This window comes from Kryptolebias marmoratus, linkage group LG9, assembly GCF_001649575.2.
Source record: "Kryptolebias marmoratus isolate JLee-2015 linkage group LG9, ASM164957v2, whole genome shotgun sequence".
NCBI lineage: Eukaryota > Metazoa > Chordata > Actinopteri > Cyprinodontiformes > Rivulidae > Kryptolebias > Kryptolebias marmoratus.
In genome coordinates this window covers 20,942,334-20,969,328 of record NC_051438.1, presented here as the reverse complement: position 1 = coordinate 20,969,328, position 26,995 = coordinate 20,942,334, and the positions used below count along the sequence as shown (strand labels likewise).

Sequence of the window (26,995 nt, the reverse complement as noted above, 5' to 3'; positions counted from 1 at the left end):
GGCTCGACGTAACAGCAGCAACTCGAGCACATTGCTGCCCCCTATATGTCAAGAGGACAAATAACACCTTTTCTGTTTAAATTGCCAACCCCCCACAGTGGCGTGTGTGTTGATCAAATTCACCCGCCACTTCAAATATTTACCCGCATTTGGCGGGTGGCGGGTGCTAATTTCCACCCCTGGATGAATGTATTTAAAAGAGCACACACAATTTTCCAAACTTTCCAAATACCTCCATGACCATGATCACGATTCCTTTGCTTTCAATAAATGTGTCAATATTCTGAATTTTCATAAACTATGTTTGGTCAAATTAGGATTTTATGTGGAATATGTTTTTTCTCTCTCTCTCTCTCTCTGTGTGTGTGTGTGTGGTGACAAAAATACTTCAAAGTGTAAATACAGCCACTGATGTCAAGCTAATGTGGCAGTTGATGATGCAGATTTATTTATTTTTTTATTCTTACAAAAATAACTTCAGTCAGTATTCTGTCAAGTTTAATTTAGTGATTTTAAATTCCCTTTTTTTGCCCTGTCTGAATACTAAAATGATGCAACAAAAAGCTGAAAAGTGATGCATTCTAGTTCCTGCCAACATGCATCAAAGATCCATCAGTTTTATTAAAGGTCAAATGAGCAACTGTGCTGCTAAGACTGTATTTGCCCATGAGCTAAATTGGTCTCATGGTAAATCATGAAAATAACACGTGTGAGCACACACAGACCAAGTGGCTACACTACTGACAGGTTCCCTTTTTTATTCAGAATGATTCAGCTTACAATATCCCTGACTGTTACTATTTAAACCTATAAATCTGAACAAACACACTGAGACAACTTCTTCCACTAATCTAAGGCTTTTCATTCATCGTACCCATAAATTCTGGCCATCACTCAAGCAGAAAGTGTGACCTTTTAAGAGAATGACTGGTTTTATCACAGAGTGCTGAAAAGACGCAGAGAAGGGATGAGAGTCAGGCTGTACTCTACAACAGTAATGCAATCTAAGCATACAAAATAAAACTAACAGAAAAATATCAAAACATGAGTTTGTGCTTTTATTGGCAGAGCTCTAAAAAACAGTGTGCAATGACACAAATGGAACAGATATTAATAAAATGAAAAGAAGTGAACACTACGTCTTTTACCTTGCCTGATTCTGTCAGAGGGGTTTGTGGGCAGGACTTTCAGAAGAATTTATAGCTCTGCTTCTCTTGTCCTTCACAAGAGAAAAGTGCAATAAGCTATTTTTAACTCATTTTAAGTCTTGACGATTTAAAGAACAATAGTGCAAGTAAGTCAAACTCAAAGCTATTGTAAAACAAAAATAGCATATTTTGAATACATTTATGTAATAAAAGACAGATGCATATAGCAAGTGGCCTCAGTAAGTATAATCTGCAACGCCTGAAAAATACAGGGACACTCTTAAACACAGAAAATGCCCACATGTGCTCGGTGTGTTGCTTGTGCAGCAATGTGCCATTGGTACATTAATTACTGTAATGCCCCAGAATGCCAGTCTACTGTGGCTTCCCTGGGGGCTCGTTCATTGTACTGTACTCACACACACTGTGGGGAGGTTAAAAAACATTATTAAGAACAGCTCGGAGCAAACATGCCAGACAGAATACATCATCCAATCAACAAAAAAGCAAAACAAAACAAACAAACTGATGATTGAATTTGAAACTTTCATAAAAAAATAGGATTTTATTGACCACAAATTTCTTATAGTGAATATGATCCACTGTCATGCAATATGATTCAATGTTTTGCTAAATGATTGGATGTTATAAAAAAAGAAAAAGTTCATATTCATATACACTTGGCAAAAGATCAAGCACAGCATTGACTTTTCTTTAATTGCCTCAATATAACTGTGCAAAATAGCACTCAGCTTGCATGCAGACCTGACAATAACCACAGGACTTCAATCACTAGCCATGCTTCACCGTCCAGCTTTGGCCACTAGAGGGCAGAACATCAGGGGAAAAGAACAGAAAGCCTGTGTGCTGCCAAGGTTGAGCACTGCGTTAACCTTTGCATTATTTAATATAACACCACAATAAAGCTATTTCCTCTAAGTCAACACTGTCACAATGACATCCAGATCTAATTATTTTTCATTTTAGCTAGAACACAATGAATAGCTGGTTAACCTTTTAGTTTAATAGAGGGCAAAGCTGCATTCAATGATTTCCGCACTGAATATATCATAATGTTTAATGTCAAATTAAATTACTATCTATGGATGATCCCTAACTGCAATAACCGGATCTTCAACCTTTTGGTATAAAATGCGGGATTAACTACAGTATAAAGCAAAAACTATCTCTTATGAGCTCAAAAGGTTGTTGCTTTAATCATTTAGCCCTTTGACAGCAGTCTGCTGGCTGGCTCTTTGTGTGCAACATGTTCAGCAAATCCACTACAGCAGCAGCTTGGAGCATGCTCAGCCACCAGCGCCATGGTGATACCACGCGTTACCATGGATACCGCTCATACGTAAGAGGGTGCGTGTGTGTGTGAAAGATAGAGGTGGAGAGAGCATGTGCACTCTGTGATTGGGGGTTGGGTTTTACAGAACAAAAAAAATCAGCAGAGGAAGGGGCTTCTGTGATTTTAATTCTGTGATCTGTCCCATTTTTTAACCCACAGAAATGTGAACAGTGCATAAAAGAAAGGAGTCAGGAGACTGAAATCAGAGGACATTATTTCTTACTGCGGGTGTTTCAGGATCATCTAAATCATGTTTTTTTTCTTTTGGATTTGCCATATCCTGGATGACAGAATTTTCACCACATTGTTGTTTACCAAGTCTGTGACACAAGCCAACTGATTAAGAGAGGTTTTTTTTTTTTAAAATATGACAGGGCAGTTTTCTTTTGTACAAAACATAAATAATCACAAACAATATTGATTATTGTATTTATATATTTGGAATTTTTTTCTAGAGTTAAGTCTCCCACTGTAATTCACAACTCATTTGCATAACTGCAAATCTAATGACTGCACCGAATGACCCCAGGAGTGGAAAAAAAAGAAAAGTAGGTGTTCTGCACGTAGCAATCTTGAGATGGTTCCTCTAAAATACACAGCATATTCTAAAGTTTAAACTGCTTTCTATTAAAAGGATAAATGTTTTAAATGTAAAAAAAAACCAATAACCCCTTTTTTTAATTGAGATGTATTATTAGGACTATTGCTGAGCTTTGTAGCAATTTGTTCTCACTGGACTACTACTAGTTCAAACTCCTTATTTCTTTAAAAAGACAGAATTAAATGGGAAAAGTGGGAATTCTTGGTATTTGTCTTCTAATCTCTAACCTTCTGTAGAACTACTGTCTTCAAAGTGTTTTATTTGCTCATTAAGAGACATTTTTTTTTCCACACAGGGAGACTGCAAAGGATTTTGTTTCTTAACTGAAAAGAAAAAGAAACATGGACTTTAAAACAAGCTAAAAGTGAGTATCTGCCAGAGATTGTGTAATGAATAAGCAGAGTGATATACCACAGGAGAGACATTAAGTGAAAAGACAGTTGTGCCCATCTCAAAAACTGGCATTTCATGTGTTCTTTATGAGCACCTCAGCTTGTTGAACAACATTTATTTATTAGATGTTAAAGGTAATGAATCTTACATTTTAGTTATAAACACAACATCATCTCATTAGAACAATAACAATTACGTGAATGGAGAGAAAATTAGAAAAAAAACAGTTGCCCTTTACAGGAGAGTTCACACAAGAAACATCACTAGGAACTAAATATCATTTCAGAATGTTTATTTGTTTATTTATATGTAAAAGCTGTTCTGGTCTTACTGTAAAGGCTCAGAGTTGGAGAGATTGCAAGTATTGATTTTTGGTCATTCTGTAGGGCATTTTTAATGTAACTGAAGTATGTTTCAATATCTAAACTGAGCAAGATATTTTAACCTGTAAACTTAAATAATCACAATGCACTGCAAAGTTGAAAAGGTTTTTAAAAATGTTCAGTGGGGACTCAAATGTTGATGTTCTGTATTACAATTTGTGATTGATGCCAACCTTTCCAACCCAAGTGTTTTGAGGAATTTTTAAATATTCAAGTGTGACAGAATGATATATTACATTTTTGCAAATTTTGTATGTTTTTTTATGTTGTAATTTTACAATTTTTTCGTATTTTGTAACTGCTAGTTTGGCTCTTACATCCGCGTGTTGTAATTAAACACAGAAAACACACTTGTGAATATATTTACACAACTTTGACTCTACAAATTGTAACTCGATAATGTCACTGCATACAAAGTTGATAATTTATCTGGGAAACATACTGTGGGCCTTCACATCTCTGTCTTGGTGTGTGTCAGCGAGTGTTTGCGTGTGTGCACATATGTGTGCGTATAAGTTCTTAGGCTGTAATGACATGGAAAAATCCCAATCAGAAACACCAAACGGTGTGTGAAATGGCCAGAGTTCAGACAGCAGCCTACTTGGAATTACTAATGCTGTACCAGAAATGCTCTGTTGTTACCCTGAGCAGTACACACACAAGTGGGAAACTAGTGGCTACAGAAGCTCCCGGTTTCTCTGCTGCTTTAAACAAATGATACAGTTTTTCTTTCCAGACATCAAAGCTCCTGGCTTCAGACCTTAAAGAATCTTGGAGCGGAATCATTTCATATGAATAAAAGGCCTTGCATTTATTGAAGGAATGCATATTTACCACCACCTTTTATGCCAGAGTTTTAGACTAAGATCCTCTTCTGGTGATCAGGGATTGTAGTCATTTTGGTCAACCCTTGTATATGATATGCACAATGTCACAATATTATCTTGCAAGATTTGTTAGAGCTTGGACCATTGTTTTAAGACAATTCTCAGCTACTACCACATCAAACTTTAGCTCAATATCCACAAATTTGACTTAGTTATAGTCATATTTTTGTTGGCTAAGGCTAATTAGCTGTGGTGGCCATCTTTAATTGGGTGAGTCTAAAAGTCAATCAGTTGTAGATGTCATTAATATCCTTCCTTTCATTCATGAAGTATTTTGATAACAAACAAACAAGGCTACAAAGGTAAATGCCAAAGTTGCAAATGTCTTTGCTACAAAACCAAATTTTAGCTCAATATCTGTAAAACTTACTTCACTTATTTCTAGAGGTCACTGTGTGAGAGGCGAGTACACCTTGAACAGGTCGCAAGTCCATCACATTGCTACATAGAGACAAACAAGACAAACAACTATTCACACTCTCAACTCACACCTAGGGACAATTTAGAGTTGCCAGTTAACCTAAAATGCATCTTTGTAGTCTGTGGGAGGAAACTGGAGTACCCAGAGTAAACACACAAATGCACGGGGAAAACATGAATAGTCCACACAGAAACGCCATCTGGGAGGGCCAGTATTTCCTCCACACAGACCCTCTTGCTGTGAGGCTGTGGCTCTAACCACTGGTCCGCTGTGCTGCCCATTTCCTGATTATGACTATGTTTATTCCTGGGCTGTGATAATCTGTGAAGAAAAGAAAATTAAAGTCTAATATCAGTGCTTGATTGTATTACATGACCCTGCAGTTCTCAGGTCCCACCGGGGATTGAGAGTAAATCACAAATATTAAGTCAAAGAGAGGTTGTTAAAAGCCTGTACAAGCAATTGTTATGCATGGTAATTTAAACAATGTTGTTGAAATAAATTATATTAGCTCTGATAAAACTAAAGTTTGAGTATTGTGTCAGTTTCATAAACAAAACAAAGAAAGATGTGTAACTGCAAAACAAGGCAAGAAGACAAGTTCAGAGCAATTCAAAAGTTTTGCATTTCTCCTTACGAAACAATGCCTGATTTTAGTTTGGATCATCCACATTGTCTCTAATTAAGCTGCCATTTAGGGCAGAATAAGTTAAAATCTTGCAGAGCAGCGTACACATGCCCTCTCTACTCAATATGGATAATTCAGTTTATCCTCAAAAAGATAACCATTTTTGTAAAACTAACAATACATAAATACATTTCAGCAGCACAATGGGAGTGACCTAGATAAGAAAAAAAAATGCAGAAGTACAGCTGTGCAATTAAAAAAAAAAACCTTTACCTTCTATTACTTCATTTTGAAGACATGAGATGGTTAAGGAAACATGTTAGGAAATCTTCAGAAGTAAACAGAAAATGACATCAGGAGATGTTTATTTGTCATAATGACTGGAAAAGTAAGTCTGTTGCATCAATGAATCTATGTAAATATAAACTACGGAGAAATATTTTAGGAGTGTTTTCTCTTGTAACCAATCTTTTTTTTTTTTCTTTTTTTTATTGAATTTACTCAGAAAATGGATTCTCCTCATGGCAGAGAAGGATATCTGGTCCTAAAAAAAACCTAGGAAAAGTTCTGCAAACTTACTGAAAATATTTTATTGATAATATTAGTAATTTTATCCCACCTGGCAGTACCAGTATTTCCCCCAGAGTACAGTAAATTAAATTACATTGTCCCACATGTTTTCTCCTGTGTAACACGTCAAGGGGAAGAGTAAGATGCATCGTCTTATACCCCTGTGACCTTAAACTTTGTTCTACATGAGACAAAAGAAAGTCCAAACATAAATTTACTCAGAATAGTCTTTCCCCAGTTTTCAGGGGGCAGACCTCTCCTTATAAAACTGCTGATCTAAACCAAGGGAGAATGAGAACAAAACTGTAAAGAACACAAGTGTTAAACAAGGGTTATAAGGGAGTCAAATTGCTGGGGAATTAACTTGGATCTTTAAGCAAAGCTTTCCTTATTCCTTTGTCTTTCCTCTGTTTACCTTTTGTCCCAAAGCATGAGGTAAACAGATGTGAAATAGTTTGTTTCTTCTATCATTAATTCAGTATTAGCAAGAGATACTTCATGCACATAGGAGCAATTGAACTTGATAACTTTATAATAAGAATGGTATTAAGCTCCATTCCATTCTCAGGATAGCTCAATCCTTGAGATAACTCTGATTATTACACAATGAATACAAATGTGCAGTGCTGCAAACTGAGTGTGAACATTAATGAAGCTAAATTTAGTCTGGTCACACATTCCGGGTGTCTTTTTGCAATGGAGTGTCCTCGAGGAGAATCTTGGCTGTTTCATTTTTCTGCATGGCTGCAGGATGGAGTAACACTTCTCAAAACCCCACTGCAGATCAGCACAATAACAGAAATGAACAGAAATCCTCTTCAGCTTTAGTGTGTAAGTCATAAATGGCTGGGTTTTTTTTGTTTTGTTTTGGGGTTTTTTGACTCCAATAGACATTAAAATGATTGTTTGCAGAATGATCTCAACGTGTGTGAACATGCCAGTGTGATTGCACGGTTTAAGACTGGCATGGATTATTTCAGCTAAAGCGTTACGTGGAACAAATCGACGAAGCAGGAAATGACACCACAGGAGACATGAGTCAACTGATGGGAGTGGGTGGGTAAATAGGTCATGTTCCCAACTGAACACAACGTATCCCAATTTTACAATCCATCCCCTGTGTTCAGTGAAGTCAGCACACAAAGAAATCAGTGAAAGCATAATGACAGTGTGGATTGCTGTTTGAAACATAACAAGTAGAAGGAGCTGAACTGAGAGGATGATGCATGAAAATAAAAGCTAAAGCCCAGCAGTAAAGTATCAAGGATTTCCTTTGGTTTTGGCATCATGCAGTTAGAAATGCATCAATATTATTGCTCCTTTGTTTGCTTCACAAAAGCAGTTGTCCAATAAAGACAGATCTTGCTCAAGATAATTACAGTCAAAAGGACCAACACCACTTATATTCAACTGTTCCTTTCAAAATAATGCAGTGTAAGTGACGTTGTCATTGTTACATTAATATTTTTTATATTGCAAAAAGATTTGAAAGTTCTTATTTATTTTGTTTGTCAAATTTATTTTTATGTTTATACATGTCCATTCCCTTCTTTCATGCTTGTAACCCATTGAAAAAAGTGGTATTGGTAAATCTTTAACAAAAAAGTTCCTTTCTGCTCCACTAAAAATCAAGTTATCCAAGCAAGTTAAACTACAGGAGAAGCAATTTAGTTTGTTTAGTGACACGTCAAATAACAGAGGACACAAATGTCTGCTGATCATTTTCCTTCTAGCTGCTTTCTAATTCGAGTGAAAAGCAGCTGTGTTTTGTGCCAAAACTATTATGAATACTGATTTTGTTCCATTCATTGTCATTTGGGCGACATTGCAAACCCAAATTGTAAGTTTTTATTGTCTTTTTATCAGTGTTTTTTTTTTCTATGACCTGCTCTCCTGTCGTCAGGGGCACAGCTGCTGCAGAATGTATGACGACTGGCTGCAAGCCTGGATGGGCTGGCTTCACACACAGCTGCCGAAGAAACACATAGCCACCTGCCAGGTTGTGTGTGCTGCTTTACTGGAAAACACAGGCTGGGAAAACATACGCTGTGTCCGCTGCTGACAGTTCATACAGCTGCTGGGGAAACACAATGAGCAGCGGTCTTCACCGCTTCCTAAGGAAACGCAGGCTGGGAAAATACTTGCTGTGTTCACCACAAGACAGCTTTCTAAAGGGTCTCTCTGCTCCATTTCGCTCCAGTCAGCAAAACCTCTCTGGTGATGTGTCCAGAGCAGAAAATCAGCAAGAAAGAAGCAGCTCTGGCACTGAAATTTAGTTGAGTACATGAGGGTCTGGGCTCCTGTTGAAAAGCCCATAAATCTCAAGCTCAGTAAGTGAGCATTAACAGTCCTGATTGTTATTTAATTATTGTTTGTTCTTTGCGATATAAATGTAACAGAATGAGTTTCACAACGTTTAAGAAAGTGATGAGAAGAAAATGAAGTTCAAAAACACTAAAATGTCAAGTCCAATTGAGGTAAAATATAATAAAAAAACAAAAATTCTCAGAATAACCAGCAGATGTTAAATAATTACCTTTTGTCATGCAGTACCTTCTGAGAGATTAGAAATTATGATGTCCAGCCTCATCCACTTGCCCTTTTTAAATTCCTTGAGATTTTTTGAATTGTTGAATTATAAATATTATATATATTATATAATATATTTTTTTTTTCTTTGTGGTTTGGCTCCTTCCATCCATATTATGTATCAATTTTCCTTTCTGGGTGATAGGAGAGTTGGTGCCTGTCTCTAGAAGTCACTGTGTGAGAGGCGCGGTACACAGGACAGCAGTCCACCACAGGTTCACATGGAGACGAACAACTTTCACACCATCACTCACACCGGGGACAACTTAAAGTTACAGGTTCATCTAACATACATGTTTTTAGTCTGTGGGAGTACCACAGACAAATTTGTAACACAGTAAACCAGAGTATCCAGAGAAACCCCACAATTGCAGGTGAAGAACAAGTAAACTCCTTACACAAAGGCCTCAGGCCTGGAGGCAAATCTCTGACCTTCTCACTCATTGTGAGGCAACAACACTAATCACTGCTCTCCTCTGCCAACCTGGTTAATTAATAAAATTTGGTTATTTGTTTGTTTGTTAGATAACAAAAAGGTTTAAATAAAAACAAAGACAACACAGCTCTATTCTGCACAGTGCAGGTCTGTGTTTGTGTCCATGAATGGTTGTGGGTGTGTGCTTATAATTAAGAATTGTTACAAACAGTCATAGTGGGGACATTTTTTGTGAGGACCTTCTGGACCACTTATATTAATCTTACTTGAAAGAAAACTAAAGGTTAGGATAGCGATAATTTATTAATTTTAAACTGGGAAATTCAGGGTCGAATGAGATGAAGGAGTGCGTGTGAGGCTTTTTGCAAACAAGTCTACCTCACAATTTTTAGTAAGCGTGCACATGCATTGGGGACTGCAGTAGCTCCGTGGTCAGGACCATGGTCTTGTAAGCCTGAGGCTGCAAGTTCAACCCCAGGTTGCGGCAGGAAGGGCATCTGGTGTAAAACTATTGCCAAGTCTTTTGAGTTTGCTCGCTGAGGCAACCCCTGAAGAATGGAGCAGCTGAAAAAACAACAACAACATGCATAAAGTCCATCTTTCTGTATATGTCAGTCTACCGGAATGTGGTTCTAAAGTGAATACTACAGTAAAAATTAACTACTAACACCAGTGCCCTTTTTTACTTGTAGCTTCTTACAACGCTTGTTGAAAAATGAAGTTTGAGGCATGTAGTAAGTCAGAGGTTATGCTTCAAATGACTGTATGACTGTGCTGAGCCATTTGCTACCAACTGAGGGATCAGTGTGAATGCATTGAGGCTGTATCATATTACTGAGGCTGTGGCCCCCAAGCAGCACAGCTGCTGTTATGGTCTGTGTCTGCAGCTTAATCAGTTCACAAAAGTTACAGTCACAAACATGCAGTTGGGTTCATCAGCATGTCAGGTTTGTCTTGGTGCAACTGGATCAAATTTGTACCACAGACTAAAAAAGAACAGACCAGTGTCTAATCTCAATGAATAACCTATAATGCACACATTATCTCGAGTCAGTGTGTGCATGCTTGTATTTGAGGCAATACCATGAGGAGATTATGACATATAAACCACTGCTTTGGCAGTCAGGAACACAGATTAGATGTGGGAGTTGTGTGATGCTGGTCTGTTCTGATGACTGATCATCAGTACTGCTGAAGGACTGGCTCACTGTCTGGTTGTGACCCATTATATCATACTAAACATGCATCTAACGACCGTAACTTCCTGCTCAAACATACACCAACAGTGCTGAGCCAAAGCACTTGCCAAGTATTTGTCACTTCACAGAGGGAGCAGTCACAAAGTGATAACAAACAAGAGACATGCAGTTGCTGTCATTGTTTCTCACTTTATCATACTGGCTCTTTGAAAACCATTTAAGCCAATAATTAGACATTTTGCTATTTTCTTCTGAGAGGAAATGAGAGTGAAAAATTGAGAGCCAGCTGTCAATGAATCCAGGCAGAGAATTAGGAAATGTGCATTTTCTAATTATATCTCAAGATAGTGGATTAGGATATAATTTTGAATGTCTGCTCTGGAGAATTACTGTACAATAAAATGCATACGCTTGCACAACCCTCCAAACTGTAGATCAAATAGATGAGTAATTCTTCTAAGATAAAAATACAAACATAAAATTGCATCAGTGAGTCAATTAGTTTAAACCTTGATGAGCTAAAATAGGTAATCATCCTTGGAAATGTTCTTAATTGTGTACTAGTCTGATAAATATGCATAATTCCAGTGGTCACATTTTGAGCAAAACAAAACACAGAGTAACATCATGCTCACATGCACACACAGTCAATTTCTTGGAAGTTTTTAATTATGAGTTCGGATAATTAGGATTAAGAAATATGGTCATATACAAACATTGTCTCATTTTGCACTGAAATATGCCTGAAGCTGGAACTTTGTTTTTAAATGTACTGTCATCAAAGATGGACAAATATAATTATTATTACGATTACGTCTTTGTATTATAACTGATTGTCAGACAAGAGCCCGACTGCAAAATATTACATAGTTTACCAAATTTCTGATACATTTGATAGGAGGTGAGAGGGGAGACTGCAGAGATTGGAATAGACTGAATCTTGAACATGCAAGTCAAACTAAAAATAAAAACAACTTTTTTTTTTTTTTTATTTACTCTAAAGTACTAAGAGTTAATGCCCTTGTCTGGTTCAAAAAAAATCAACAGCAGAATGGAGTGAGAGCATGAGGAAGCTTTTGAGAGAACATAGGCAAAGACGCCTATGATGAACAATGCATGCCTGACTGCACCACGGTAAATTTTTGTTGTGTGCTGATGGTGGTGCACATTCAAGGGTTTGCATGCAAGAGAGCATTCTGTGGTGTGTGTGATCTACTTTTGGACAGCTGAGATCCAGCAAAGCCACATAGATGCAATGCCTTTGTGTTGTTTATTCAGTCCAGTGCACAGGTCTTTCCCGCTTGGTTGCTTGTATACATGGAGGGAAATTAAATTTAAGTCAAGTATAATGACTCTACTGCCATGGTTCACAAACTAATGCCAAACCAACCAACTTGGGATGTATGTTTGAGTTTGGATGCAGGAGCTTGTTGGAGGTAAAGGACATGTTATGAGTATCTTACATTAAAACTTACTTAACTCAAACAGACGCATTGCACAAATTATAAATAGAAAAACCGACTGAGAACAGTTGAAAATGTGACAATTGAAAATGTCACATTGTTTATTATAGGCATGAAAATAACCACCACAAACATAGTTTAAAAGAATGGTCATTGAATTTATTATTATACTACTCAAGTATTTTTTGTTATATAAAATTTCTTGTTCCTGGTTGATTTTTTTCTGACACTGAGTTTATTTAAACAAAAACTTTTGTGAAAAACTTATGCACTTACATGTATGCACATTCAGTATGTGCAGGTAGAACACTGGTGTAGACTCCCAAAGTAAAACATCATCATAACAAATAAATGCATAACTTGTATGTTTCAACTAATTTTTTACAAAAAAAATTGAGAATCTAAAAAAACCTTCTCTTTTGTAGCTCAAAGAAATGTGACAAAATAAAGGAGACAGGATGTCTGACTGGCATAACTTTTAACAGTGATGTGTCAGTTCAGATCTATTTCCAAACCAATACTTGACTAAATGTTTTTGAATGGAAGCTCACCAACTTTTCTGCAAGACTTGGCATCATTGTACCAGCACATCCTCTCTGTGTGAAGCGTAACTTTTTGTCAGTCTGACTTTCGTCTGGCTCCTTAAAGCTGAGATGGGCAGGAATTTGCAGGTGACATGATGGGAAAAAATGGGTGTCTGCATAAATTCTAGCCAGAGTTAAATTTGTTGGCAGTCATGTAGCACCCTTAGATGAAGCTTAAAGGGGTTTTGTGTAACCCTGCCAGCTCCCTGGATGACCTTCCAGCTGTCTGTGTGCGCTAGCCAAACTGGCTACTTCTTCTCTGTCTTGGGTGACACTTAGACAGATCTAGTATTGTGTTTCTGGGAGGCCTGCAAAATGTTGCAGATTTGATATAGTCCAGTGCAGTCTTGGACAATCTCTAGTCTTAAGGTAAATGTACAGGAACTGAGTATTTATTATTGTGTACTGGTAAAGAAGAAACACAATAGTGCTTTTGCCAATTTCTCAACATCAGATGATCCTACCACATAACTCTGACATGAAAGGTGGCCGGTCATACGCCTTCTGTCAAAAAGTGCTAGGTCTTTATGTTTACTTCCAGATTTGTTTTGAACTATTCTTTTTAAATGACCAAAATGTCAGGGAGATAACTGAACAACCAACATATTTAATCTCATCACAATCTATTAGCCAGATAAAATGAAATAAGTCACTTTTTTGTTATCGTTTTTAGTTATTTTGTTTAAACTGGTAAAAAGACAATGTGTGGACACAGTTTTGAATAAACATTCCTAAGAAAATTTGATGGTTTGTTTACCAATTAACATAAAGATTAGATTCATAAAGCTGTTCATATTGTTGCATCTCATAAGTGGAACAAAGTCTAAATCTTCAACCAATCAAAGAATAATCTTTGTGGGTTGCCTCACAATAAACAAATAGTTTTTGTAACATATGGTTTATTTACAGTGGCTATTTATATCCTATAGAAACGGAACATTTTTAATTAATGTGAACTTAATTGTATGTAAATTTCTCGCTGGCAGCTGTCAAGAGCCACTCTGGAGGCCTCCCATTAACATGACGCTAACTCAGCATTGTGCCTCATTGCACCAATTAAAGAGCTTAACGCTTGTTTAGTCTGGGGAAAACATACACACTGCTTGTGTCACAGTTACTTTAACCTGACAACTATACTCTTTATTGCAGTCAGCTGTAAGCAGGACTCACAGCAGTGATGTAATATTGACACTTTCCTGCACGCCTCCTTTCTAGTCACCAAATCACATTATCACGCACGTGATTTATTTCTGCATCAGTTATTTAGGGGCCGACTTAGAGTAACCAAGGTCTTGTTGTTGTTCAGAAAGATGTGACAAAAAAAGAGAAAAATGCAATTTAAAAAGAAGCTATTTTGGTTTTGGAGCATCATGTGGCTGCGTGTTTTTTCGGTTGTCACAATGCAGCAATATGCGGAACTTTATGAGACAGCTCAGCAAGATGCAGTGTTAAAAACAGCAACACCAGCTCCCTTAAATCTAATTTCATCATGACAACTTTTGGGTGAATCCCTGCCAAGCCTTTTGGATGTAGGAGATGAATGTGGTGCTACTATTCATTCATCCTGCACTCCTGCAAACAGTTTCTTGGCTTCGGGAAACCGATGAAATATTTTATTAATACAACTGGGACAGTTTAGATTCTGGTCTCAATGTTGAGCGACTCAGGTGGTGGACCTTATTTTATTTATAAACGACACATTGAATGGTTAGATAAATCAGTTCTGAGCTAACAGTTAGTTAACAGTATTTCAAGCTTTTAGACTATAGTGATTAGCTGAGCTCAAATATCTGCATGCTACAAAGTTAAAGAATAGTAATAAAAGATTGTCTAAAGTGGCTGGAAGTCAACCCAACTGTTTATTTTGTGCTTCATGACAAAATTAGAAATAAATGTAAAATACTGTTTATTATCAGATTTTTTGTTTTCAGAAATGAAATTATCTGACATTTTACATTAATACAATACAATTAAACTGTTCAGTTTTTACAATGTAAACATTTTAATTATTCAAACCCTAACAATGTTTGTCAATATTCTTCTTGTGTCTGCCAGCAAGGAAAACCTCATATTCACTGAAGAAGTGAAAATGCTTTTAAAACATCTGGGACTGATATAGCTCAGACTTCAAATCATAAATGTCCCAAACTGCCTCACTGAACAAGCAGTACCCACACTTTATGTGGCAAATATATATTACCGACATGGTTTGTAGTGGTTGGACCCAGGAATGCAGACTAAGCACAATGAGCTCAAGTGAACTTAAAACTTTAATAACAAAAACAAGCAGGCTGTCAAGGCAGCAACAACTTACAGAGATCTGGAGAAAGTAGAAGCCTACGAAGGAGATCCAGACACAGCATGAAGCACAAGAGTGGCAGAGTGAAGATGAACTGGGAGTGGAAACTCAAAAACACTGGGGTTGACTGGGCAAAGTGGCAACAGGTGAGACTAATGATGACAAGGATCATGTGTGCATGGGCGGGGCAGGACTGAGGAGCAGACTGAGCTGCTGAGTGGCTGACAGCACAGAAGAACTGAACAAAAAGATCACATTGAGCAGTATGACTGAAATAAACACAAAGTGAACTAAACAAATAACAAAGGCACAAAAATAACCTGACAGTTACACAAATAACCATATATATCAAGCCCTACACTTCTGTGTTTACATCTGTAGCAGGACTGTTGTCTGTCTGTGTGTACATTGCGTAGTCTGGAATTGTAAGCACAGAGTCTTGTAGTCGATTGAATTATGGATGGATATTTACACAGATTGGCCCCTCAGGCACCATCTTTATGTTTCTGTTGCAGAAAAAAAGAGCTAAGCCAAAGAGCAAAACAGAAGGAAAGGAAGTGGGATAGAGTGATTTCAGAATAAAAACATGAATGAAGAGGTGTACTCATACAGACAATCATAGAGAACCAAGCAGCACGTATAAGACTGAACAAAAGTGTTCTAAGCACTCTGGCTGGAAATATTGTGTAGCATTTTAGGCTCTATGTAGCTCAACACAGATGCACTAATATGACTTGAACTTATCCTCTAAGGTGATGTAGCCTAATCCATGTGCTGTAGGTATGTTGTTCAGCACAGCTTTGGGAGAGTGAGACTTATAGAATGACCAGTGCTGGGATTTGTTTGCATCGGCAGATTATTGATTCTGTCAAAACCTAAACCATACAGAGAGCACAGACAGCCAAGCATAGCTCCGGCTGCAGTCTGTGCCGCAATCCTCTGTGACTTGCAAACTGAATTTAACACAGAGCATAATATTATAAACTCTAGAAACCATGAAGATCATTAGTAAGTGCAACACAACACAGTTGGAATGTTGTTGCCATGGTAACTGTAAGGCTTAAAACAAGCAATTACATCAAAATGCAGCTTTTCTAAGGATTCAAAAAAAAAGGTAAATGCAAAAATATGCTATCTTTCTTGTTTTAATGTGTCATTTATGGTTCTGTGCTGGATGTTTTTTGTTTCTGGGTGACTGGGGTCCCAATCTCCACATACATTTTTACACAATTTCCATCCACATCAAGCATCAACATTAATGATGTCTTGTGAAGAGCTTACGTAAGAGCTGTAGTCTCCCCTCCTTCCTTTGTAAATTCAGTCACGTCCAACTGGAGCTACAGACAAACTGAATAATACATCTGTGCTTCTCCAGGCAGACCTCCACTAGCACACCACTTCTGTATCTCTCTCCACTTCTCTCTCTCTCTCTCTTTCTATCCTTTCCACAAGGATAAGTACAAGTGCTTGAGTTTTTCAGAGGGTACACAGGAATCTATCAACAGGTTAACTGACATCTGAGCGCAGCGATACTGCCAGAAACGAGACATTTTTAGACGCAGCAAAGGACAGGCCAAAACACTGCAGTAAAAGTAGTGAGAGAGTTTATCTCTTACCTATGAGGAGTTCTGCAAAAAGAACACAGCTTCTATACAATCTTAGCACTCTATTGAGGGTTAGATGATAAATGTGGTGGTTAGGAAGCCTGAGCGCCAGACAGAGCGGGGTATGGTTGCATGCTTGGAGCTTAAATTATCATTTCTACATTATTTTAAATACTACATGTCCTTAACAGCTTAAAGGTTGATTGCATAAAGAATTTGCACTCATTTGTCATGCAGCTAAAAAGCAGAAAAAAAAGGTGAAAGATAAAGGGAAGGGTAAATATGTTCGGCAGGGGAAAAGGGGAAGACGGAAGCAACAAGGAGTAAGCTGCAACCACCAAGAGCATAGAGCCTTAGGTTGAAGAAGAAAACACGTAGAACAAGAGACAGTTGAAGGACTGCTGACTTGCAATTTGCAGCTGAGCTTTTTTTATTCTTTATTCATGATTATCATGCATAATCCCCCGGACAGGGTGATTGCACATTTCTTTATGAGGCCAGTTGAAGTAGAAATGACTTCTAAAATTGCCTCGTCACTGAACTCATTAGGGCAGCAGCTGCCTCCATCTCTTACCCCTTCTCTTTTTGCAATTTGTTTTAATCTGTGCATGCGCCTCAGGGTGGCAATGACCGAGTTAATGGTTTGGAGTAGGGAGGGGTATGCAGGAGATGCTATGCTCCTCAGCTCAGCATAAGCAGAATGAAAGCAGACACACACGCATACTCACACACACACACACACATTCACTCAAACAAATACACCACCTTGGACATTGTCCAGAAGAATATTGTGCCAAAGGGTTTTTACAAGCAAATACCCCTGAACAAAAAGTTTTCTACTCTAGTCAAACACAAACTTAAAAAGTTGCCTGCATTCATGCACATGTGAACCCATACTACAAATGGGCAGAAGCAGACCCAGTTCTCTCTAAAAATGATACAGGAATGAAAGACAACCTACTTAGGAGGGGTGGAGAACTATCAGTTCAGACAGAATATGAGATGGGAAGACAGGACGAGAGCAGGCAGGGGCAGACAAGGAGCATCAGCAAATCAAAACAAGAAGGGGGTGCAAACAAACCTTCGGGTTCTGCGCTTTCTTTGAGGACAACTTGCTTCAGTGGGCAGCAGAAGATTTCGTGACACTTAGCACGAAAAGGGGACCCTTTACTCCTTATATCCGCAGAGTGGATGGAGTCCTGCCGTAACATAATGTACTCCTGGGTACCTGGGGCAGCATCATCCTGGACTGCAGTGGTGCCATAACAGAATGAACTCGGGTTAGAAAGCTCACCACACACAGAAACAAAAGAAAAACAAAAACTATGAAAGAACACAGAAAAAGCACAGAAAAATAAAAACATAATAAACCCTAACAACATCAATGACTTTAAATATGAATCCTATAGCAAAGCCTTGAAGAGCAGAAGATGAAAATAAAACAGAAATAAAAAGAAATAGATAGATCAAGAACACCAATATCACAAAATGACTCAAGTTAAATCACATTAGCAGCAGCAGGAGCTTCTATAAATTTTTCCTTTGTTGGTAGAAATTAAAAAGTGTTAAAGTTACAATAACAAAAAAGATAAAGAGAAACAAGAACAGTTTGTGCAGAATTGCTGTTATGAATTTTAAGCATTCACCAAACCAGGAGCAGCTGCATTCAAATAAGGAATAAAAATTGTGAGATTGTGAGGCAGGCATGCAGGCCGCTACTAAAATTGGGTTAGTGTCGCTGAAACCTGGGTGGTGATGGCAGTCCCCCTGTTCACCACATTTCCACCCCATTTACTGTATGAGTAGGCAAGCAGATGCAAAGGCATGCACAGGCTCCCAGATCACACCAGAGGGGTGGGAGTGGCAGATACACTTTCATAAAGTCATGCAAACCGAGGCATCATGGAGAGCTTGTGCAGCATCACTCTGCGTGTGTCTTCATGAATGCTGTGAAAATCTTTGTATTTTATTCTTCTTAATGTACTTCAGAGCCCTCAGACACTCTTATTACTTAATGAAGAGGCTTTTAATCAAAGCACAACAACACTAATTTCTGCTTTCAGTCACAATAAAATCTTTTCTGTTTTCTGCTTTTAGTCAAACTAAATTCAGCAATAAAACCAGAAATAGAACAAAAATATGATTTTGAAACTGGGAAGCAATTATTTATAATTTTCTGATATCCTCATATTTCTTTCATGATTTGATCAGTGTTATGTAAGTTCTTACATGCAGACACAGACTTTGTGAAAACCTTTTACACAAAGAGCACAGGGTTACTGCTTTACAAAATAAAAATAAACAATAATTCAATAATTCTGCTGCTGTGATTCAGACACTAAAACAGCAATACAAGACCATTTGGAAATTAACCAGCTACTTAATACAGTGAGTAGCTTGTGAAGCAGATGAATGAGTCTAAAAACTAATGTTTGATTTACTCAGGCAGAATATATCTGATACATGCATTGTTTTATATGTGATTGTTTTGATCCATTGCAGGTATATCCAACTGTGTCAGTGGGCTATTTGTTTTTTTGGCCTCTCTGTTAAAAAGCAAGACCTGTAAGTTTAACATTTATGGAGATTTTTTAGAATAAGTTAGATTAGAAAGAGCCATTCAACAGATAATATTGCACACGGAGTGTCCAAAATTAGCATATTACTATGTCTTTTCCAAACTATGTTTAAAACAGTTTGACCTTATTTGGCAAAAAGTTGTTGTAGTAATTATAAGACTTTTAACAACGTGTCTAACAAAAAATGTGTGAATATTTTTGCTCTGTTTGCCCTATCCCCACACAGATATTTCTAAACTTACAAAAACAAGTCCTCTTAGAAAACTGCAGATGAGAGAGATCAGGTAGAAATAATGCTCAGACAGTAAAACTGATGAGCTCTGAAGCTTTCCAAGGCCCACCTTGATTTACTCAGTAAATATTTACTCAATAAACTTGACCACAACACCTGGAGACAGATTAAAACCCCAAACACTAATATGCAAGCCAGCAAAAGTTTTATTATTAGTTAGTTTATCCCTTACTTAAGATATTGCTCCCTTGTACAATAAAAATAACAGCTTACACACTGCATTAGTTTTTTTCCTAAAGTTTAAAAGGATAGTAGAAAACCTACTACATGATCACCATCCACACCCGAAAGCTCTGCACGAACGCTCCACTCCAGAATCTCCTCCAGAGGCAGGATTTTTGACTGAATGACAATTAGCTTAGGGTTTAAAAACAAAATAACACATTGTCTATATATTTTCTTGTGCAAATTTCTTTAACAGACCAGAAAATAATTAAAGGCACAATAAATCCCATCAGATGGGTAGTGGTCAAATATAAAGCATTTTTCGGGCAATTGTTTTTCATCCCTACAATCCTTGTTTCTGCTGTTTAATAATTGAGCTCATCTCTGCAGGAGGAAATGTGAGTCTGAAGAACAGAAGAACTTTAACAAATGTCTAATAACATATGACATTTATGAAAGAGCAGGCTAACTATTGACTCATCAGAGGTGATAAAAACAAGCCCCAGCGGAGCTAAGAGAACATGAAAGTGGGTGGCTACTGTCTTTTACAGCTTTCATCCTTGCCCCAGCCTTGATGAAGAGTGAATATTTGAGCTGAAGAAAGCATGATGGATTATACAGCCCAGGACTGAGACCGGCCACTCAGAGTGAGCTGTCACTTAAGTTCATATAGGCAGCAGTATTGCAAGATCGGACCTTCAGATGCCCTTGTTCCTCTGACAATAAATCTCATAGAAATAGGTCCAAACAAGGGGGCAGAGGTGGGGGAATGTGTCCTGCTTTGGTTAGTTGCTCATCTATTTAAGAATCACAAGAATTATTAGTCATATTTAAGGTTTTACAGCAACAGTATGGCAGATTTGGGTTCTACATTGGCACTATTTATGGGTGATATGCATGAAAGTGCTGCATTTATGCTTAAGTGTGTGTGTCTCTGAGGGGCAAATCTTCATCAGTGACACCCATTTTCACAAACTGCTTTCAATTGGGGTTCAAGGACATGTGTAATCAACTGAAGAACTGTCAGGTCAGGGTGAATGAATCACGCTCCTTTTTATCTGATGCAATGTGCACAATTTACTCAAGTCACAGTTAACATCCATCAGTGAGGTGGAGTACCGTCATCATGGCTTGACAAAAGCCACATATTCACTGAATTAGAGTCAGAATTAGGCACAGAAACAGGTCTGTAGCCAGGGGTTTTTGTTTCAAAAATAGCCTGGCCTAAATGTGTTTTTACAAGAAGCAGAAATCTAGCATATTGTCTTTTAGGATGCCTTTGGTTTAGTGTGGATTCAGCTCGAGAAAGAATAATTTTATTTTGGTTGTAAGTCACCTTGCAGGCAGCAGAAAAAGTAAGTCGAGTTGAACTTGAGGTTTTCTTTGAAACGCAGAATGATCATGCATTTTTATTCATGCTCTTTCATGACTTTGAGCTCATTGTTTTTCACTCCTCTGCTTTTTTTTGTCTCCTTCTGGTTCTTTGTTCTTTTCTTTTGTTTTTATAACCAAAGGCAACAAGGTGACATGATCGCTCTGGGCTGTTATAGGGAGATAATTAGAACAAAGACAATAACAATGAATATAAAACTGCTCAAAGTAAAATTATAGCATTTTATGAGTTTCTATATCTCACTAGTTGAACAGTATTGTTTCTTATTACTAAAGTGTATTATATCTACGAATTCATTTTGGACTCATAAATTTCTTTTAGGACAATTTACAAATAATCTGAAAAGTTAATTTTAAATCCAGTTAAATTCAGTTATAATTGGTTTTATAAATTAAAGTCATTTTAGTCTACTCAAATTAAACACAAATTTAAACCAAGGACAATCCAGTTTAGTTCAATATGATTGGATTCAGAGTGTTAATATTTTTTTAAATACCAGTTTGTTAAAAGTTGTCTATCTAAAAACAATCAAAATGATAAAACTTCTGCCAAAATTGGATGGCATTCTTTCTAATATATCTATTGACCATTATACATTAAAATACACAACAGATTAATTTAATTTGTAAAAAAAAAAAAAAAAAAAAAAAAAAAAAGAGGATACAATTAATGGACTGGTGTCACACATTTAGGTTTTAGCTTTTGTTTGGTGTTCAGCACAAACAACACCAGCACACAGCATGTGAGGAAGCTATGAATATGCCTTAGAGGGCAGATTGCTAGCTCATTCTGTTTTTATTTACTTATCTATTTTCTTTAAAGACAAAGTTGTATATAATGGCTCGGCCTCCATCTCATATCCCATCAAACATGCCTGTTAACCAAGACAAATTGGGCTGGGGTCAAATGAACACCAGCACATTAATCTTGCATTGTTCAAAACAAGATATATGTGTTTTCAGAATCTCGGCTGTTGGCAGGTTTATGAAGCTGACAAAATCTAAAAATGGTTTGGTGTTTATAAGCATGAGCTCTGAACATTACCATTCGAGGATGTAATAAAGAACATGTGGAAAAGAGTAAGAATGATTTTATCTGGTAATATGGGATGTCTACAGTGATAGAAATTGCTCATTGATTGATAAACTGATTGCATAAATTACTGATGTGGAAATGAGTCAAAGATAAGTCCTAAAAAGAAAAATTCTGATGTCTTTTACAGCCTACATGTTATAAGTCCATGCTTACACAAAAGTGAGTCTTTTCAATAAGTCAGAAATATGTTTGGTATGCCATGTGTTTATGAGCAGAAGTGTGTTTTGGATGATTCAGGGGTGGCTATAGTATGTGTGGAAGGATGCAATGACTCAAAATAAAAAAAGTCACGTTAATGCTGGTTACAGCTTCAAAACATGTCTTCCATACAAAATTACAGCCTACGTCACCACAACAGCTTTAATGTTAAACACTTTAACATTTCACAAAATGTGACAGCAAAACAGAAAATATAACCATATATAAAAACAGTCGTAACATCTTATTAACCAACACGTTAAGATAGTTGTAGATATTCCTGTGATCAGTTATTATATGTACATCAATCTCTGTGACATCAAAAATCCATGGTCTCCAGGGTCTTTATTGCCTCCTGCCGAGGAGACTGATACATTTTTATGTACAAAGCTATACTGGGTAAACCCTCCTCCTATTCTTAATACCTCATAAGGAAGACCTGTTATGAGTTGTGGTTCTTAGGACAGTTCCTCTTTAGAGTTCTTGTGAACTTCTTTGTGAACTCAGTAGAACCTTTAGTCCTTACTAAAGTCTTTTTTAACTGAAGAGGTTTACTTTGCACTTGTGTTACAGCATGTCAATTCTGATTTTATGTTTTATTTTATTAATATAGTTTCATGTTACTTTTAATTTGTAGTTTGTAACTTTGTAATCGTGTGCCATCTTGCCCAGAGATGCTAATCTCAAGGGACTTCCTGGTTAAAAAAGGTTAAGTTTTTTTTTTTATTTATTTAAATGACTGCTGAAGATAAGCAACAGTTATCCAAGACCCTAAACAGGATAAAAAAATGGATGGACAACTAAATTAAACTGATTACACAGATTAGTCACAAACAAAACGATACACGATTTAAAGTGTTTGTTTAGTCATTCTGAAAGTATGTCATGCTGGACGATTTGTAGAAATTGTTTGCATTTAAACTTACTCTCTCACATGTTTTCAGCTGTATCATCTTGTGAACAGTCATGAATAAGGGGGAAAAAGGGCTCCTTCTAAATGCTTGGGATACATTTCACTGCAATTAATCCCTGACAAGAGCAAAAAGGATTATAAAGTGTACACAGGAAGCCTACTACTGCCTGCTGATCATTTGGACTTTTGATCATTTGACTTTTAGATGACTGAAATATTGTGGGAGGAGGTCCAGGTGTAATAGGATCAAACTGCCTGAGGTATGAGTCATACCAAGTAGCTTATGAGATATCACATGTCTCAAATCTGCTTCAAAGTAATGTCTAGTTCATGAGTTCTGTTCATGTCAACTCTGTGCTCACTTCCAAATCTTACACAAAGAAGTTACAAGGATGGAAGATGTTTCTTGTCTCTCATGCTGCGGTTTGCTGGTATTTGAACATGTGTTTTATGACGTGGTGCTTGTACCTAGCTGTATATTTTAACAGGATATATTTGTTTCCATGCTGCTTTCAAAAGGTCTACTTATTCTTCTGAAACTAACATGGTGGAGATGTAAGTTGGAATCAGCTGATATGGCCTGTAGATTGTTCTCTCTCATTTCACATTTCAAATCTTTTTTTTTTTGTTTAAACATGACTTCATCCTCATGAGCATTGTATCCACACACTCCACATGCAGAACAAATTGAGTTGTGCTACTTTGTTTTTATATTGCTGTCTTTTTAGATTATTCCAAGCAGATTTTAAAAAAGAAAAAATCTTTTGACAACCTGTCTGTTTTTACAGACCTACATTGTCTTCTCTTACAGTTTAATTTTGTCACTTTGCAGCTTTCAAAACTGAAATTTTGGTAAGGAAACAAAAGGAGCTGACACGGCAACACAGGAGCAGACCAGAACTAGAAGCTTATAACAAGAACCAGGGAACCCTGGCACAAACACAGAACAGCAGTAGGAATTGACAGCGAGTGATGATGAGCTCACTGTATTTATGCTAGGAGGAGTGATTACTGAGTGGGAACAACTGAGACTAATGAACATATGAGGAGCAGGTGTGAATAGTTAACTGAAGGAACCACAGGGAGCTGAGGAAAAAGCATGGCAACTGTCACACATTGAAACTAACAAAACAGGCTGAACACAAAAAAAATCTCTAAATGAAACAAAGGAGAATGCTGTCAAATAACTAAATATAGTGCCAAAATATTTCAGACAACATGAACAGAAGCCCAGGATCATGACAATTTTACCATTGATAGTCTTTTATATTGATGAACTGTATAAAAACTGTGCTGAAGGTGAAAAACAACACAGAACTACAAATTTCAGCAAACTAAGTTTTTCTGAAAGACATTTCTTGAAGACTAATTTTAGCTGCTTTGTTGGTAGCTGTAAGCAGCATATAATCATCTCACCACTAAGCCCTAACAGGTTTTGACAGGCCTTTTTATTAATTACTTGTCCAAATAAGTGCTTGATCTAAACCTCCCTGCCAAGAGCACATAAGGAGTGAAGCATGTTTCTCTGCCAACTAGATCAGATCCCAGATGGGCATCGAAACTACTCGTACTCTAGTTCATAAGTGCATATTTACAGCTTCTTGTGTTGAGAAGATAAAGTTTCAGAGGGTCAGTGGGTGAAGAGATAAAGAAGAAGAACAAGAGTAAAGAGGCGAAGCAGAGAAAATGGAAATTAGCCTTAAACTGCCATTATTTTTGGCTTTAAATTGTTTTGCAGTTTTATTTTTACTAAGACAATAAACAGAAATTATTTAATTGAAAAGAACTATACATTTGCAATTTTATCATAATTGCACTTCAAAAATATACATTAAGCAGCATTTTAGCTTTAAATTAATAATGCTTGTTAAGATGTTGTAGAAAAAATGAACAAATACTTACTCCAATGAACAAACTATCAGGCTTAGTCAAGCGGAGGAACGATACAGAGCCCATAAATTCTCAAATATAGATTATATTTTATATTAATGTTATTTATTCATATCAAAGGCATTCTCGGTACAAGTAGACATTTTCCTGTAACACAAGGTAAAGTGAAGGTAAAAACACAGAAGACAAAACTATAACTAAGTTCAAGTAATAAGAATGAACACGGTACGATGGTGTGATAGCTTCTTAAAAGTAAAAGCTAATCCTTCTACTTTATTACAAAATGATGAACACACTGTTAACTCTAACTGACCTAAGACTTTAAAGTAGCTTGGCCTTGATGCAGGATTACAAAGATTTCAATACAGAGTTAGGAACATCTAACAACAATGTAATTAAGTCTACAGGATCACTGTTTTCTGGTGATGTATTTTGAAAGGGAACATCTCTTGGCTGTTTTGTTTGTTTCAAGTTTGGAAATGAATCCAGACATACATTATGTTAGGCCAAGTGATGGGAACTAAAATTGGAAACTGGAAAGGAGGATGGGGGGTGGGGGGGACACAGAACAGCAAGCGAAGCATGAAAGAACAAAGTCTCCCTTCATCTGTCTCAAATCTCTGATAAGATGAGCTGAAACCATTAACCACTGTCTGAGACAGTGGGCTTCATTCTTTAAGTGACAGGAGACAAATCTTTTCTGGTCCTTTTGTCTCATAGTCCTTGTGTAATTTTTTTTTTTCATTACATTTTGTTACCACATATAAAGGCAATATAAAAAGATTTTTAGCAACTGAGGAATATCTGACATTTTTCTTAATTTTACTGAAGCTTGTAAAATGAAACTTACTGAAAGTAGAGGTGGATTTAATCTGACCAATATCGAGCTGATGTGGTGTCAAACTAAAATATCTGACTTTACGTGTTTGCAAAATACATAGAATGTAACACGATAAATAATTTATACATCACTATTTATTATTGGTTATGGACAAACATCAACCATGGTCCAGATATACAGATTTATCTCAAAGTTGATATGTGATCTTTCTAAAGGCAGATTTGGTTTTAAAAATCTATGCTTCAGACACAGCATTTGTCACAAAAGGAGCAACATTTTTGGCCATTCTATATCATTCTTTGTTCCTTTAATTAAGAAACACTCTTCAGTTCTAACACACAGAAATGTTTTGGGTTTTTTGCAGCATCATTGTCAGTTCTAGAGGAGTTGCTGAATCTTGTTACATAATAATATTTGCCATTTGTTGCCACTGTTTTTGATATTGTGGATAAATGTTGAAACGTTTCTTTGTAGATTGACATGAGTGCAGGGTAATTAGTCCAAGAGCGAGACCAAAACCAGACACAGAGACAGCAGCTGAAGGTAAGTGCAATTTATTTACAGGTGCCCAAGGTATGTACAGTGCGATAGGTTTGTGGAGCGATCTGTGAAGTAAGAGGAACAGGGTGAGTCTCGGGTACCAATCCTAATATCAGCCTAGCACTGCACAATGGCTTCTTAATGTTCTTTTGTTCTTACAGATCCAGGAGGTGTCCAGCAGCGTGGAGGAGAAGATGGAGATGTTAGGTGATCCAGAGGTCGACAAGCCAGTATCTAGTCCAGGTGAGTATCCAGAGGTCCAAGGTAGGTATCCGTAATAGTCGTAGTCTCGTAGCGTGGCGAAGAACCTGAAGTCAAGGTGCACAAAGAACGTAATCAGTAACTTAATCACATTAGGTTAGAAACTGTGGCAGAGAATCTAACCCAGGAGGTTCGATGCTCCAGCGAAGATCTGGTCTCAGCTGAAGGCTTAAGTCGTAGCAGTCCTCATTAGCTGGATCTGAATCACCTGTGAAAAGAAGGGCAGGAGGAGCCGCCCCAAGGCGGGGCTAAAACTCCAGATCCCTACA

The 26,995-nt window shown here is 37.1% G+C and overlaps 1 protein-coding gene and 1 long non-coding RNA gene across 3 annotated transcripts in view; both read right to left on the bottom strand.

The window, feature by feature from the left end:
- The window catches only part of fgf13a (fibroblast growth factor 13a), a 90,167-nt gene that overhangs the window by 28,301 nt on the left and 34,871 nt on the right, over window positions 1-26,995 (bottom strand). For both annotated transcript variants that reach the window (XM_017408482.3, XM_017408483.3), the window contains exon 3: window positions 17,641-17,808. In XM_017408482.3, coding sequence (XP_017263971.1) covers window positions 17,641-17,808 — 168 coding nt within the window. The remainder of the gene's footprint in view (window positions 1-17,640; window positions 17,809-26,995) is intronic.
- Window positions 26,464-26,989, bottom strand: LOC112450271. Its single transcript, XR_003038827.1, has 3 exons — window positions 26,850-26,989; window positions 26,625-26,773; window positions 26,464-26,530 (listed from the first exon to the last, which is right to left on the bottom strand). It is a non-coding gene; the product is annotated as an uncharacterized LOC112450271 (long non-coding RNA).